This window comes from Eptesicus fuscus, chromosome 15 (genome assembly GCF_027574615.1).
Source record: "Eptesicus fuscus isolate TK198812 chromosome 15, DD_ASM_mEF_20220401, whole genome shotgun sequence".
Classification (NCBI taxonomy): Eukaryota; Metazoa; Chordata; class Mammalia; order Chiroptera; family Vespertilionidae; genus Eptesicus; species Eptesicus fuscus.
This window is the reverse complement of record NC_072487.1, coordinates 30,728,788-30,745,848: the sequence shown is the minus strand read 5'-3', so window position 1 is coordinate 30,745,848 and position 17,061 is coordinate 30,728,788. Positions and strand designations below refer to the sequence as shown.

General features: G+C 42.3%; 1 protein-coding gene across 2 annotated transcripts in view; it reads left to right on the top strand.

Moving 5' to 3' along the window:
• Positions 1–17,061, top strand: part of SLC1A1 (solute carrier family 1 member 1) — a 64,101-nt gene that overhangs the window by 15,667 nt on the left and 31,373 nt on the right. Inside the window, exon 2 of one of the 2 annotated variants that reach the window (XM_008144983.3) lies at positions 11,084–11,224. The exons of the other annotated variant lie outside the window; for it this stretch is intronic. Coding sequence (XP_008143205.1) covers positions 11,084–11,224 — 141 coding nt within the window. The remainder of the gene's footprint in view (positions 1–11,083; positions 11,225–17,061) is intronic. 2 annotated transcript variants of the gene reach the window in all.

Below are 17,061 nucleotides of genomic sequence, written 5' to 3'. Positions count from 1 at the left end.
GGGTGGGTACAGAAGTGTGTATACAATGCTTATGCCTCAAGAGCTTAAGATGGAGCAGGGGGAGGAGCTGGAGGCAGAGACATGGACACAAAATGGGTATGGGGCTTCACTACTTGAGCCAAATTAAGCAGAGGCAAGGTTGAATCATATATGAGCATTTATTCCAATAATGCCAGCAGTGTGGAGAGAGCAGCAGGTCATCCTGAAAATTCTGCTCTAACATTTCCTACTAGCTGGTGATTATATAGGGATAAGGAAGAAGGGCTACATGCAAGAGGGAAGGGGGACAGGATAAGGGCTGAGGGCCTGTGGTTCATGTGTCTCCTTCCAGGATCTTGAAGTCCAAAAACAAGGTAGTTAATTTTCTCTGATGTTAAAAACCAGCTCAGCCCATTCCTGGGACCAGAGAATGGTCAGCATTCCTGAGGCAAACACCCAGAGAGGGTCAGGGTCCAGGCACAGCAACAAGTCAAAGTGTGTCTTGTCCTTTGCTCTCAAAATGTATTTTCTTTTCTGAGTAATGGACCCATCTGGGCTCCAAGGCATCCTGTCTTTTTACAGCCCTGTGTTTCTTCTTGCAACACATCCCCAGTTTCCCAGGGTCTGTAAGAAAATCTCATCTCTGTAGTTAATAAGGTGAATAATCATGAAACAACTGTGGTTGTATTCCTATTATGTGCCCTTCCCCGGTCACATCTGCTCTGATTGCTTTGGGCACTGTTGGGCATGGAAAGTAAGGGGACTCCTTAATTCCACATCTGCAGGGCCAGCCAAGGCCTGCCTGGTTATCTGGCCCAGGGACACACATGTCACATGGATCATGGAGTAAGTTGGGAAGGCTTTCCAAACACCCTGGAGCTGAGTTTTTAAGTTGCTGAAGTGGTGACCAGGTAACGTGGAAAAGTAGAGGAAGCAATGTGCAAAGGCCCAGAGACCTGGGTCTTAGCAGAATTGATGCGGTGGTGCAGGGCTGGGTTGGACCGAGGAGCTTGGATGCCACTCTGTGATGGGGAACCATTGAAAGGGCGTTAAGTAGTGATACCACCCGATTTGCATCTTGGGAAGATTGCACTGGCTTTGATATGGAGGATGAATTGGTAGAGAAGAGACTAGAAGCAGGAAGAGCTTTAGGAAGTGAAGGAAACCGTTTTGGTAAGAAATGAGGTGGACCTGAACCATGGCAAGTGTCATTGAGGATGGAAGGGAGAGAGAGAGATTTGAGAGTTGTTTACCCCGTAGAATCAGTGGAATTGGTGACTGCTCAATATTGTAGGCTGGAATGTGACGCGGAGTCATCTAGAATGTCCCCAAAGCTTATTTATCTCAGTTGTGTCACTTATTTCCTGTGGGGCCTCAGGAAAGTTACTTCACTTCCTTGTGCTTCAGTTTTGCACCTGAAAATGAAATTACCTCACAGAGTTGTTGAAGATCACAGTTAATTATGCTTAGACCAGTACCTGATACATACTCTGCAGCCCTCAATAAAGGTTTGCAATTATAACACAATTTAGGGAGATAGGAAACTCTTTCAGATCTCTATTTCTGTGTAACCAATCACTCCCAAACTTTAGTGGCTTAACATACAGTGATCATATTATTCCTTATGGTTCTGAGAGTTGACTGGCTCAGTTAGGCATTTCTCCCTTGGAAATGATATCTCTTTTGTGATTACAGGATGATGGCAGCTGGGGCTAGAAGCAGCTACATGTGCATTGCATGACCTACTAGTACTTGTCTGCTACCTGGAAGACTCAAACTCTGGTCTGTCTCTCTCTCTCTCTCTCTCTCTCTCTCTCTCTCTTTCAATTTCCCATGTGGTCTCTCCAACAGCAGCTTCAAGGTTGCTGGACTTTTTACAGTGACTGTCTCAGGAAGACAAACCATCAGAAGTGGCCCTTTCTGACCCAGCCTTCGAGCCTCACTTTTGTTCATTCTCTTTGTCCAGGCTATCACAAAGGCCTACCCAGATTTAAGGGAAGGGGACAGAGACTTCATCTCCTGATGGGAGGAGTATCAAATGATTTGTGGACTTATTTTACAATCACCAGGGTAACCCAGGAAGAAAAGTCAGAGGTCTTCTAGGGAAAAGAAGGATGTGTTTAATTGGCCCATGTTGTGTCTCATGTTGAGGTACATATCCAGGCAGAGATGCCCTGAAGGCAGTTGGGAGACAGAATGAGGCAAGAGATACAGGTGGAAATTGAATCTCTAAGAGCAGATAGGATCACTCTGGGAGAGTGTGCAGCCCAAGAAGAGGTTGGAATACAAACTCCTTGGGAAACACATCAATGCATGGGGGAATGTCCAGTGGTGGGGAGATGGAGAGCTTACTCAGCCTGGCTGGGGTCCTCCAGAAATCCATCTTGTTTTACCCCTAAGGTGTTGCAATCTGATCATTCTTTCTCTGGGTCCCAGCATCTTCTTGACAAAAGAGTTGTCTTTCCAGCCAGAGTGGACCCTTGTTCACATCCAGCATCCTCTCCCACATCTCCCACCACGCTGCTAATTGTCAGACTCCCCTGCCTTCCCTGCAGGCCAGGCAGTCCATGCAGGGAGTACTGGGTTCTGATTACTTCTGTCCTCCTCCCTCCTCCCAGTCAGGTGTTTTCTGAACTAAAAGAGTACTTGAAGTTGTTAGGCAAGTTCCTTCCCTTCAACCACTTCAAAATGTCCTTCAGAATTTAAGCCACATTCTTGTAAATTGGCCTTCAGTTCCAGATCCTTTTAGAGAACCATTGGTACTAGAACTAGCCTGGTTCCTCCTTTGTGAATTGCCACAAGGAAAGAGAAGGTGACCTGTGAGTCTATGAAAGAGCCAGGTTACAAATCAGGTGTGTCTGTCTGACTTCAGGGCTGAGCCCTTCACCCCAGCCATGCCTCCAAAGACACAGTGTAAACTTACCCTGAATGGGCCAGAACATTTCGACAATTGAATACAATACACATCAAATGGTTCCTGACCGATTAAGGAACCATTAATCTGTCTGGTGGATTTAGTTTGAGGAAACAGGTGAGATAAAACAGGGCTTGCCCTTGGCACATGAGATAATCAACATGGCTTTATCTGACCTCCTCTTCTCTCTGGAAAACAGATGAGTTAATGAACTGATTCATACTCTGTCTCACCCACGCTCTGAAATAAACTACCATCATCATCTTACCAAACCTTTCCCTGACCCATTTCATGGATCTTGGATTCTCATTCTCTTGCCTTCTCTCTCTCTCCCTCCTGATGAAATTGGCTTGCAGAGGTAGTTTCTGTGAGCTCACAGAATTTAACAATTGTTTTTAAGCTTTGAACATTTAAAAATTGAGCAGTTTCACACAAAGACCCAGATTCTTAGTTTCTTCTTTAAAAATTCAGACAGTGAGGACACCGTAGACCCTCATTTCAATGTAACAGTGCCTGGCTGGAACTGTGAGGACCACGACAGACCCCTCAGGCCTGGGTCTCACTACTGCCCTGACCCCTTGGACATTTGTAATCTTTGTTGTAAACAGTGAAAATCATTCAAACATATTTAAAATTCATATTTAAGGACAGAGTAGTTCCTCCTTTCTATTTTAGAAAAGGTGACCAAGGAGTTGTTATTTCCTGGGGTGAAAGGTTATTCTTCAGCGCCTGTCTGTGGCTTCTTTCAGATGGAGAAGCCAGCAGTCAGTCCCATTCTGTCCCTCAGGGAAGAGTGAAAAACAACAGGTCACTCTTCTTCTCCAGTCACCTTTCAACACTGGTCCCTCTGTTCCGGAGGGACTGCAGAAGCCACAGGGAAGGCCCACCTTCCTGCAGGGAGAAAAGGAAGAAGAGGAAAAGAACCTTCTTACTTTATACTTTACTAGGGGCCCAATGCACGAATTCGTGCACCTTGAAAGGAACTGTGGGCCGCGAGGCTGCACTGGGCACAGGGGCGGGTCTCGGCCTATCCTCTGTGCCCCCAGCAGGTGTGAGAGGCAGCTGCCAGCCCCAATCTCCCCTCAGGAACAGGGGCAGGTGGAGAAGCCCTAAGGGGTGATTGGGGCCGGCAGCCGCACGCTCGCACCTGCTGACAGCGTCAAGCGATCGGAGCCGGCAGTGGATGTGAGCAGCGGCTCCGGCGCCAGCAGCAGGTGCAAGCGGGGCTGGCGCCGGCAGCAAAGAATTTTCAGTAACCACCAGAGGCTCACCCAGATGACAGCAACTGGTGCCCCCGCTCACCTGCTCCACCATCCCACTGCAGCCAACGCCCACCATGTTCTGCACACACACCCTGGTGGTCAGTGCGCGTCATAGCGACCGGTTGTTTGGTGGTTCCACTGTTCAGTCTATTTGCATATTAGCCTTTTATTATATAGGATAATGAACTCACAGAAAAAGAAACCAAAGAAACAATCCCATTTACCATCGCAACAAAAAAATTAAGATACCTAGGAATAAACTTAACTAAGGAGGTAAAAGACCTGTACTCAGAAAACTATAGGACATTGAAAAAAGATAAAAGGAAGACATAAGGAAATGGAAGAATATACCGTGTTCATGGATTGATAGAATCAACATTATTAAAATGTCCATACTACCCAAAGCAATGTATAGATTCAGTGCAATCCCCATTAAAATACCAATGGCATATTTCACAGACCTAGAACAAATTCTCCAAAAATTCATATGGAATAAAAACTCCGAATAGCTGCAACAATCCTGAGAAAGAAAAACAAAGTTGGAGGGATCACAATACCAGATATCAAGCTATATTACAAAGCCACTGTTCTCAAAACTGCCTTGTACTGGCACAAAAACAGACATATAAACCAATGGAACAGAACAGAGAGCTCAGAAATCGACCCAAGCCATTATACTCAATATTTGACAAAGGAGGCAAGAGCATACAATGGAGTCAAGACAGTCTCTTCAACAGGGGGTTGGGGCATCCGTGGGGAGGGGTGTGGGATGGAAATGGGGGGATGAGGACAAATATGTGACACCTTAATTAAAAAAAAAAAAGACAGTCTCTTCAATAATGGTGTTGAAAAAATTGGACAGATACATGCAAAAAAATGAAACTAGATCACCAACTTACAACGTACACAAAAATAAACTCAATATGGATAAAGTACTTAAATATAAGATGGGAAACCATAAAAATATTAGAAGAGTCCACAGGCAGCAAAATATCAGACATACGTCGTAGCAATATCTTTACCGATACTGCTCCTAGGGCAATGGAAACTAAGAAGAAAATAAACAAATGGGACTACATCAAAATAAAAAGCTTCTGCACAGCAAAAGAAACATCAACAAAACAACAAGAAAGCCCATTGCATGGGAGAATATATTTGCCAATGTTATCTTTGATAAGGGTTTAATCTCCAACATCTACAGGGAACTCATACATCTTAACAAAAGGAAGATAAAAAATCCAATCAAAAAAATGGGCTAAGGACCTAAATAGACATTTTTCAAAAGTGGACATACAGAAGGCCAAGAGACATATGAAAACATGTTCAAAGTCACTAATCTTTCGAGAGAAGCAAATCAAAACAACAATGAGGTACCATCTCACACCTGTCAAAAAGGCTATCGTCAACAAATCAACAAACGACAAGTGCTGGCAAGGATGTGGAGAAAAAGGAACCCTCCTGCACTGCTGGTGGGAATGCAGGCTGGTGCAGTCACTGTGGAAAACAGTATTGAGTTTCCTCAAAAAATTAAAAATGGAACTCCCATTTGACTCAGTGATCCCACTTCTAGGAATATTTCCCAAGAAATCAGAAATACCAATCAGAAAGGATGCACCCCTATGTTCATAGCAGCAGAATTAAAATAGCTAAGATTTGGAAACAGCCTAAGTGCCCATCAGCAGATGAGTGGATTAGAAAACTGTGGTACATCCACACAATGGAATATTACGCTGCAGTATAAAATAAAGAACTCTTACCATTCGCAACAGCATGGCTGGACATGGAGATCATTATGCTAAATGAAATAAGCCAGTTGGAGAAAGATAAATATCACATGATCTCACTCATTTTTGGAATATAATCAACAACATAAACAAACATGATGAAAAAAAATAGATTCAGAGACAGAGAAGCATTGAACAGACTGTCAACCCTCAGAGGGAAGGCAGGGGAGGGTGGGGGCGGGGGGATAAGAGATCAACCAAAGGACTTGTATGCATGCATATGAGCATAACCAATGGACACAGACATTAGGGGGGTGAGGGCATGTGCTGGGGGGTGGGAGTGGCTGGGGAGAGGTCAATGGGGAAAAATGGAGACATATGTAATATTATAAACAATAAAGAATTTAAAAAATATATATATTTTTTGGAAAATAAAAAAAAAAGCTCTTGGTAAAACAAAACAAAAAATAACAGTATACAAGAAAACATTTATTTGAAGTACTTAGCACAGATTCTGACATATAGTATACTAGATGCCCAGTGCACGGATTCATGCACCAGTGGGGTCCCTCAGCTTGGCCTGTGCCCTCTCGCAATCCAGGACCCTCGGGGGATGTTGAACTGCTGGTTTCGGCCCGATCCCTGCAGGCCTAGGCCGAAACCGGCAGTCCAACATCCCCTGAGGCATGTAGTAGTGCACAAAGCCGCAGGTGGCCAGGAAGGAGCCCGAGCCCCGGCTGAGCCCGTGCCACTCTGGCTCATTCCGGCCCCACTGCACCTGCCGCTGCTGCCACCGCTTGGTAGCGCTGCCGCAGAGACGGGAGAGGCTCGTGTCGCCACAACTGCGCTCACCAGCCATGAGCCCAGCATGTGGCGCCTGTTAGCTGAGCAGTGCTCCTGCTGTGGGAGCACACTGACCACCAGGGGACAGTTCCTGCATTGAGCATCTTCCCCCTGGTGGTCAGTGCATGTCATAGCGACCGGTTGACCTGCCGTTCAGTTGCTTAGGCTTTTATATATATAGATACTCAATAACTGTTAACCATTTTATTATGATTAACTGCAATAGTATATGGAACATGGAAACAATTTCACTTTTCACATATTTAAGTTGATAAAGTTATGGGTGAATTTTTGCACTTATTATTTCCAGTACAGCTGTGATAATATTGCTTGTGCAGTAAATACATCGAGGGTTAAAAAAAAAAAAAAAAAAAAAAAAAAAAAGCAAAGCTGTACTGACTCAGAGGTATCTATTTTTGAGCCAGAGTTCATGTAAGAGCTTGCATTGGTAGAACTACTCAGCTCTAAAGAAAAAAGATGAGAAAAGGGACAGATATTTCAATGGAAGGACTGGATAGAGAGACCGTCCCTCCCTCCCCCCCATCTGTTCAGGGTATACAAGTTATTTGTTGATAACTCTATTCATTCTGTACTTTTTATTTTCTGGTTATCAGCATTAACTATAGGCAAAAAAAAGCACATTGTATTTGCTTAATATAATGTCTAGAATAATGGCATGGCTAGATAACTATTTAAGTAATGGTTAAAAATATTTTTTCCTCTGCCAATAATTCTTGTTTAACTAAGCCAAAATCAATCTGTGGATCATAGCACTATTCTGAGATTTTGATTAAAAATCACAGAAGGTTTTAATCTCCTTACTGCAAATATCCTAAAATAGGAACAATGCTATTTTCATGAATATGAATCAAATGCAATTCAACTACTATCCCTGGATTAAATTGTTATAACTATTAAAAAAAAACATATATAAGAATGAAGGCTGGGTAAGTAGGGCCTGGAAAGTGGGGTGAGGGGGTGGTTAAAGGAGTGGATAGCTTCATGAAATCATTACTTTTTCTTTATTTTGATTGCCAGAATTATTTCTTGAACAATAATTATTTTAGCTTTTTTTTTAAACAATTTTTTATAAACGTCATTGGGGAGCGTGAGGGGGCGGGGAGGGTTAGGAAGGGGCAGGTGGTGGGGTGCGGGGGGAGTCACACATTATCTCCAAGATAAGGCTATTGGACTAACAGTTGTTTGAGACAACATGGACATGAAGAGGTGGCATCTTCTCTTTTAAGCTTAAATTTTTTAACATGAGCTTAAAGAAGAAATCTCTAGCTAAGGTCTTAATTGCTTTCCTCCCTAATTTCTCCCTTTCCTGTTTTACCAGTATACGTAACATTTGGTGTAAAAACTGAAGAAAGCACGGCCAGCTCCCTTGGAGCTAATGAGCTGCCCCTATGATCCCATTCTAAAGTTGAGGACACCAAGGCTGAGATGATCACAGCATTTTAGGCATTAAGAGGGGCCTTTGAAGGCACCTAATCCAACCCTTTTGCCCCTACCTCTAATTTGACCACTTGACAATTGGGGAAGGTTAGCACCTTGTAAGTGGTGGAGGCAGAATTCAAGCCTGTCCTTCCAACACTATGTTCTTCCCAAGCTGCCTCAGTACCTGCTTGGGGTTTTCTTGCCTGTGTGGAGGAGGGCAGCTCAGAAGTCAGTTCCTGGTATTTCCGGGGGCTATAGAGGTCTAGGTACCAATTTTACCTTTGGGTTTCCTTGTGGGCCCTGCTGAAGGCCTTCATAGAGCAATGCTTAATCTTGATCTTCTTCTCTAGCTCTGAGAGTGGCCCTACCATGTGGATCTGACCTGTGTACCCTCAGACAGACACTTATTCCCAGCATCCTTTGGATTTGGAGACCTCTCCATGCTCCTTAATCCAGTCCAAGGTTCTGTCTCTGGAAAAGGGTAGGGAAAGATTGTGCCCTGTGAAAATCCTGACCTCATCTTAGAAACTGGAAAATCTTCCAGTGATTTTTCTTATCTCACATCTAATTTTTCCAAACTTGTTTGAGACCAAAATAAAGCACATCCATTTCCTAGGTGTAACTCCTGGTCATTCACCAACCACTTCTTATACTTGAGGATCCCAGGGGTGACATTTGTGGCTCAGGGTGAATCGCCTCCACTGCTTCTCCAGGTCTCGGTTGGTTTTTATATTCTTTTCAGGGAAGGAAGGAAGGGAGGGAGGGAGGGAGGGAGGGAGGGAGGGAGGGAGGAAGGGAGGGGAGAGAAAGGGAGAGGGAGAGGGAGAGGGAGAGGGAAGGAGGGAGAGGGAGAGGAAGAGGGAAAGGGAGAGGGAGAGGGAGAGGGAGAGAGGAGAGGGAGAGGGAGAGGGAGAGGGGAGGAGAGAGAGAGAGAAGAAAAAGAGAGAGAGAGAGACTGACTGGAATGCAATTTGTGATAACTCAAGCACAAGCTTGAGAGAAAGCTTTTATTACTAAATACAGTAACCTATTTATAGTGTTTGTCACCTTTGATTGCTTTTCAAATGACTCCTTGTGGTGACTCTTTATCTCTGCCATGAAAACACCTATCTGGCTAAAGGCTGGAAAAGCAAGCACGTTTCTTTCTAACTGCCCTGCATTCATTGGGGTGGAGATGATTAGAAGCACAGTTAATTGTTAGTAATGTAAACCCTAAGGTCGGAGCACTTTGGGTTCTTTGCTACTCAACAGAGTGCTTTTGTGACTGGTTTTTCAGCACAGACACATCTCCTTTATTTTTACATACAGAGCTCTCTTTGACATACAAGCCAGAAATTTACTTGAAGCAACCTAAATAGTATGAGAAAAAAAATGTCTGTTCGGTTAGTTTCTTTTTTAAAACACTGAGCATTACAGAGTATCCTTACAGCATAATGTGGGTGTGTTCCATATAGAACAGCTGAATGTAAGCAATTTATTAAGTAGGAAATGAGCCCAAAAAGCTTTTTAAATTCACTTAAAATATTTTGAACCCCTGGTGTACCTTAATTACTCAGGACTCTCTAACACCAGGTTTTGAAATACCAACCGAATGGGTTTGATAATAAAGTATCTTTTTTTTTCTGTCTTAGCTACATTTTGGAAAATGTTTATGTATATATATTTGTTCCCAAAATAATTTAAAGTGGCTGATCAGAAATCAGTGCATACACAAAATAAAGAGATTAAAGCAAAAGTAAAGTATGTGGGAATATAAAATTAAGCTAAGAATAAGGTTACTACACAAATGTATCTTGTGAAGTGCATCTACTTGGTCTACTAATAGGTATGGGATGTGTACCTGAATTTAAGTGAAAACTCTAATACTGATTATAATTCACATCTCTTTTCATTGCCCTGGAGTTCTTAACTGTGCCCAAACAACTCTAAATTTTCACATTCGTAAATTAGCATATCCAGTTATATCCTCCTGGAATCTTCTTGCTCCTTAGTCATTTTACCTCCAATTAGCCTGTCATCCTCAGAAGTTGAGGCACTAGTCATCCCAGCCCATTTTATTTCTTGGTCTTAAAAAGGGGGGATTCTGAATGGGGTTTATGGGGAATGTGGTGTCGAAGGGCAATTTACTGGAACCATTTGGAAGAGGATAAAGAAGACGTGTTTAAAATTTGTGATTTTTAGTTATCCAAGTCATCACAACAGAAGGATTTCATGTAGATAAGGCAAGCTTTCAGAGAATGTATAACATGCCTTGATATTAAACATTCCCCTACTCACATAATAAGCCTAAATGTCCAGGATTAGAAACTTTGTAAAAAGCCCTTGACCACACAAACTTGAGCACATCATTATCTAGAAAGACCTGAAAAGAATGCAAGGCACTAGAGAACATAATTGTTCAACAATATGGTAAATATATCAAACCAACAGAATCTTATGTTGCTATTAAAATTATAAAAGTCACATAAACAGAAGAGTTTTTTATAAAAATTATAAAAAGTAATTATGATAAAATAGTAGAAAATGAAAACAGTTATGTAAACTATAAAATACATAAGCTATCTCAGCTAGACAAAGAATAAGGTCGGTGTGTAAAAACAAAAGTTATATTGGGTTGACTAAGATGATTATTTTCTTTCTCACAGTATTTTGTGATGTTTTATTATTATAATAAACATGATTGAAGAAGAAAAGAAATTAAAACCAATTTTTCATGTGAAGAATATTTTTTACAGGTTTACCCAATAATGTGTACTTCCCATTCATTAAAATGTGATTTGGTTTTTAAAATTTATGGACTCCTGGGAGATTATCTAAACTTGCCATTAAAATTTGCATTTGGGGGGAGTATTTTTCCATAGAAATTTATACAGGAGAACTCAACAATGTTTTTTTTTGTGTTTTTTTTTTTTTTTTTTTAGGGATTGGCATAGGAGTCTTGGTTCGAGAATACAGCAAGCTCTCTAATCTGGAGAAGTTCTACTTTGCCTTTCCTGGAGAAATCCTAATGAGGATGCTGAAACTCATCATTTTACCACTAATTGTATCCAGCATGATCACAGGTCCCTTAAACTGATCTTTTCTAATTACGGGAAAAATCAAAATGTATTCGATGTAACACACACACACTCTCTCACATACCTTACTTGGAAAGTGTATAATTGCTTGAGTGGATATATTCCATTATTCACAAAGTGGCATTGCTTTGTGGCATTACTCTGCCTAGAGTACTATCCACCAGAGCTCAAATATTCATATGACCATTTTCAAACATATTATAAATAAAACTCTGTCCAGGGCACAAAAGTTTTTTTTTAAAAAAAAAAAAAAGGCAAGTGTTTTTCACTGAAATGTCAGCCAGTGTTCTCAGCGACATGTGGCTGTCAGTTTTGATCACGTTTTCCATAGTTCACTCATTGGTTTCCCCGCTGCAGCCGTCCTGCCCTCGGTCCTCTCAGGAGCTGCCTTCAGGGTCCTCTCCCCCTTCTCCTCACCCACTTGCAATCCTCCACAGAACTCAGACCTTGCTACATACCAACCCTGCAAATTGTCCCAGGTTGCCCGCAGCCACATCCTGTGGGACAGGTTCAATTATAGGTTTGCACCGTATTTTAAAAGCCTCGTATTTTTAAGTCTAATCTTGCGACGCAGTTAAATTTGGAAATTATTTTTCCCTTGCTGATCATTATATTGCAGATTCCCTCTAAAGAGCAAGATCCCTTAAATAGATGGAGATTAATTTGGTTTGCAAAAGGTATTATTTGTCTGGTTCTGGTAAACTTCCCTGTGCATTTCATAGTTTCTTGTACTTACCTTAATTCTGGCAATAAGCAAAATGTGGCATGACAACCTATTAGTGCTGTCAGCTTGACAACCAAGGTTTTATTATAACTATGTAATTAGGATTCTTGTTTTTCTATAACAGTTTACATTCCATGTTATTTTTTGTATTAGTTTCAAGTGTACTGTAGTGGTTAGATGGTCTATATTAGGATTCTTGACATGTCCTCTTCTGGAACATTTTTTCCACTGCCACTAAAGAGACCTGGGATTGACCTAGGTAGAGTACTGGACATTGGCTGGGGAAGGAAGGGTGGATGTCAGGATCCGCTGCATTCAGCAGTTGCATTGCTATAGATTTGGCCATTGAACTTTTCAAATGCCAAACCATCAGACTAGAATCCCTTGGGAGCCTTGTTCTTAAATGGTCTTGGTGTTGTTGGCTTATTACAGATCTGAAGAGAGCATTTAATTATTTTTATTCATGAATTTAATTATGTTTTTAAATGCCTGGCTTCTGTTAGGCCCTGCAGCCTGAGGACCAAGTCAGCTGACCAGTTGTTGGTACCATACAATGTTTGTTTATTTTTTAATTTTTTTTACTTTTAGTCTCTTCTTTTATTTATTTTTTTAATTATTTTACATGTTGAATATTCATTTACTAAGGCATTAATGAGACTAGGATGTTATCAATTAACAATCAGCAAATATTATATCAGAATTCTAGTTACTAAATACTCTATGCAAGTAGCGTAGAGGCAAACATCACAACAGATAGAACAGATAGAGCCATGCACTATGTTTGTTTATTTAACTTGAAATTATCATCAGCATTTAAAATTTGGAAGATTTCATGTAAGCATCCAGATTTCTGGCTTCCTCTGGGGATAAAAAAAAAAAAAGTAAGACCATGAAACACTTGAACCTGTGTTCCCACATACCAACGGTGATCTGGAGCTTAAAGATAGCTAGCTACTCTATATAGTTGGAGTGAATGTATTTGAGGCTACCAGTTTCCACCACTCCCTATTGCCTAATACATCATCCACTTCACTCATTTATGTTGATCTCTGGCCCCTGTAAGCATTGCTGTTGTGACAACCCGTTAGAATTTTTTCCATATCAGAGGCTCCTTAGTGTTTTCTTAGGCTCCTTTGAAACCATGATGAAAGTTTTGGAATCTCTCCCAAGAAAAATGTTCACAGCTGCACTTACATACAGTATTTTGCATGCAATTTCACAAAGTTCATAACCCACTTGGTGATCGATACTATTTAAGTTTTGTGTCTGTGGAGGAAGGTATGGAGGGTTGATCCAAATTAGTCAGCAAATGCAAAACTCATGCAGTGAACCAGGCTTTAGGAGAAAAGATAATACATGTATGAATATACTAGTTGTATAATGTTTGAAAACATGTACTGCTCTTGGAAGTCAGTAAGTATTAAGATTTTTGCAGTCTGGCTGTTTCCGGTGCTACTTAGCCTTGCATATAATCTAGGAAATAATTTACAACCTTCAGCATTCCACTCACATAACCCAGCTGTTTTTTGGAGCTATAGCACAAAACTACATTTTTCCTTCACTAAACCCCCAGCAGTTAAACAGGACTCAGGGAGCAGAACCACTACCCATACCTTTGACGTAGATCAATAAAATGGTCAAAGATTCAAGGGACATGAGCAAAGCAGGATGGGAACAGTAATTCCATATTCATGTTTTAAGTTGTCAGACTAAAAGAAAAAAAGTAATAATACTAGTGCAGTCGGGAGGGTAAAGCAGAAGTTAGGAAATACACAGGAGGAGCTGTTTTCACATCTCAGAAGCCTTTATAAATCCCCAGATCAGTAGCTTAATTTATACATCCAGTAGGCCAGCAGAGGATGCATGTTGGAAGCTGGGTGAGTTGAATGAGCTCTGGGGAGGCATTAACTAAAGATAGAGACACAGCAAAAATTGAGGCCCAAGACTAAGAATCTGTGCTCCTGCATAAAGGAAATGCTCTCGTCAAAGTAACAAGTGGAAAAAACCCTCTGCTGTCAAAGGCTCTGCTGACATAAAAGTACTTACTTTATAGCTTTAAAAACAAATGAAGAGAATCCCTCTTCCTGTGATGGTGAGGATCTGATATCATGTTAATCAGGAACATTTGAATACAGACTGGCTGTTAGATGGCGCCAAGAAATTGTTGATAAGTTTGTTTGTGGTGATAATGGCATTAGTTACGTAAGTGTCATTTTTAAATGTATATGGGATTATGTAGGTTTGAAATGACCATGTCTGGAATCTGCCTTAAAAAGGGAGAGCGAGAAGGGACAGTAGACATAATCTCAAGGCATTTTTACAGACAGACAATGTAGGCACTCACAAAAATTTTACCCATAATTTATATCTGAGGGACACTGGTGCCATGCACACTGTGGGCCCTGTTAACATTTAGGTTTGAAAGCTCTATTTACATCAAGCCAGGGGGGAGCTAGCAGGGGAAATGGCTTATGAACATGCCTGAGAACCGTGTCCCCGGGAAATCCTGCTCCAGTCTCACCAGCCAGTGAGTGTAAATTCGGGTCACATTTTCTCTCATACCCAAATTATGATGACTTTCCCTGCCTACGAGCAGCACAGGAAAGGCAGCCCCTCGGCTCCCACTCCCGGAGGTCCCCAGAGCATCTTCCCAGGATGCGCCTCAGAAGTGCTCCCCTGGGCACAGCTGCCACCTCTGGGGTCTCCTGTGGCTGCTGCCACTCCTCTGACTCCGAGGAGCTCCCCTCTGCCTCTCATCCCAAGATGGGAATGAGAATTTAATTCTTCATCGCACAGCAAAGGCTAGGCTGCTACTTGGGACAAAGTTTTATGGAAGGTTGAGGGATAAAAGGAGGTGAAACATCCACAGTGGCATAGAGCTGCTCCCTGAAGGGGCTCTTCCGAGAATCCCTTAAGAGGTCCCCTAAGAGGGCTGCCCCTCCGCTTAGCTGTTGATCTGCCTCCGTGTGTCTGGGACCAGCTTATACACAAAGATGTCCTAGACATTGCTGCGCCCCAGACCCGTCACCCAACACTAGATTCTAAGAGTGAAAAGTTTCATCATCACAGAGGCCCTCTTGTGTTGGCGAGGAGCAGCCTCGATTGCTATTATGGAAGATCCACTTCAGAGAAAACCCCCACACAGCCTCAAGGAGCTGGCTCTGTGGCGTGGGCCTCATCAGGAGACTCACACTAGAATGAATACCTTTAGTGCCAGCTGTGTTGTGGCATGCCCACCCAACTTGGCAGACTTGGAGTTTGTCCAGTTTGGGCTATACCAAGTCCACGTGCTTCCTGTGCACAGTCCTCCTCCAGAGCAAGATGCTCATTCCCACCCCCTCCTGTGGCATCTCACTCTGGATTTCCTACAGATGCTGGCCCCTCGAGAAGCAGCACCCAGGTGCAGCTCTGTGCATCCCACGGTTACACCCAGCCTCTCCCTTTCCCGCCACCTCAGGCCCCTGAGACCTGGACCCCAGTACTGATGACTTTGATAAAAACTTTTGTGACGTTTGTCAGTGACTTTCCAGTCTCCACCAGAGCACTGATTGGGTAACGGATTTGCCTTTGTGGGGAGCTTCTCCAAAGATAAATTTAAGACTCCACTGTGAGGGGAGAAATATTTAAAAAAAAAAAAAAAAAAAGGCTCCAAACTTGGAAATGGTTGTTACTCCAACTTCTGCATCAGGATTTCAAAATTTTTAGGGCTTGATCTCACCTGGCAGGGCAGAGGTTTTCCACTACTTTTTAACAGAAAAGAAAGGAAAGGCTTCGCTATAACCAGTTATTTCTTAAACAGCCAGCTGGAGGATGCCTATGTGAGTCCGTTTCTTTTCGAGTGGGAGAATGCAAGCTTCTTGTAAAGAGCCGGGTAGTGCATGTCTGAGGCTTTTCAGGACATTGTGTCTCTGTCCAACTGCCCAACTAGTTGTCGTAGAAAAGATAGACGTTAGATAAATGATTGGGCAAGGCTGTGTGCCAATAAAACCTTTACTTACAAAAAATGGGACGCCAGCCAGGTTCTGACCCAAGCTGAGATGAAAGATAAGATTAGATTCTGACCTTCAAAGATACAATCTAGTCAGGTGGAATCCTGGTAACAAACCAACAAACATTTCTTCTCTCTCTTTTTTTTCCCCAATCTCTTTCCGCCTTCTCCTCCTTCCTCCTCCTCCCCCCCCCCCGGCCCCACACACAGCTGTCAGTCTGCTCTCTCCATCTATGAGTCTGTCTCTATTTTGCTTGTTAGTTTATTTGTTCATTAGATTCCACATATGAGTGAAATCATATGGTACTTACCTCTGAGGGAAAGTGTGCATGCTTTTCTTGAAACATGGTGGGGTTTTTTTTATAGTTCAGTCTCTGTGAAAATTGCCATTTCCAAGTGGCTTATAAACTTAAAACTCCATACAGGCTGAAAATGAACATCTTGCCTCATTGGCAACATCTGGAACCACTGGATCCTGCCTGCATTTCAAGGAGCACCTCTTTTTTCTTTCCTCAGCCTTGTTTGGGAACCAAGAAAATAAGATGGCCTAAGCAGTTCTGCACACATGAAGTAAACGTTTCCCTAAGACCATCAAGAAGTTTGTGTTGAGTTAGAACACAACTATTGAAGCCAGAGGACTTAATTATATCAATTGGATTTCAACAGTGCCTTTTATCCAAAGAAGGAGGGGGCATGTAGTATATGAAGAAGGGAACGTGCCACTTGGAACAGTAATAAAATGAAAATTGGCAAGAGATAAATATGCCCTGCTTCAATCTCTCTCTGAGATAGTAAAGCCTAAAGAATCCACCAGGCTGTCCCTTCTGCCTAAACTGGTACTAGACTGGTTCACAGCTGTTTGACGATGAATTAACCTAGTTTTATTTCTTTAAAAAAGGATCTAAGGAACCTTGCAGGGATTCTAAGGAACCTCCTATGTGTTGAATGCATGGACATGGGAGACCACGCATTCATTCATTGATCTTCGGTGTCCCAGCCTCTGTGCTAGGCACACAGATATAAAGAGAAGTCCTGTCCCGAAAGAAAGGGAGAGTGCATTGCAGTTCTGTGTGATAAGTGCTTTGTGCAGATGAGGACAGCAGAGGGGAC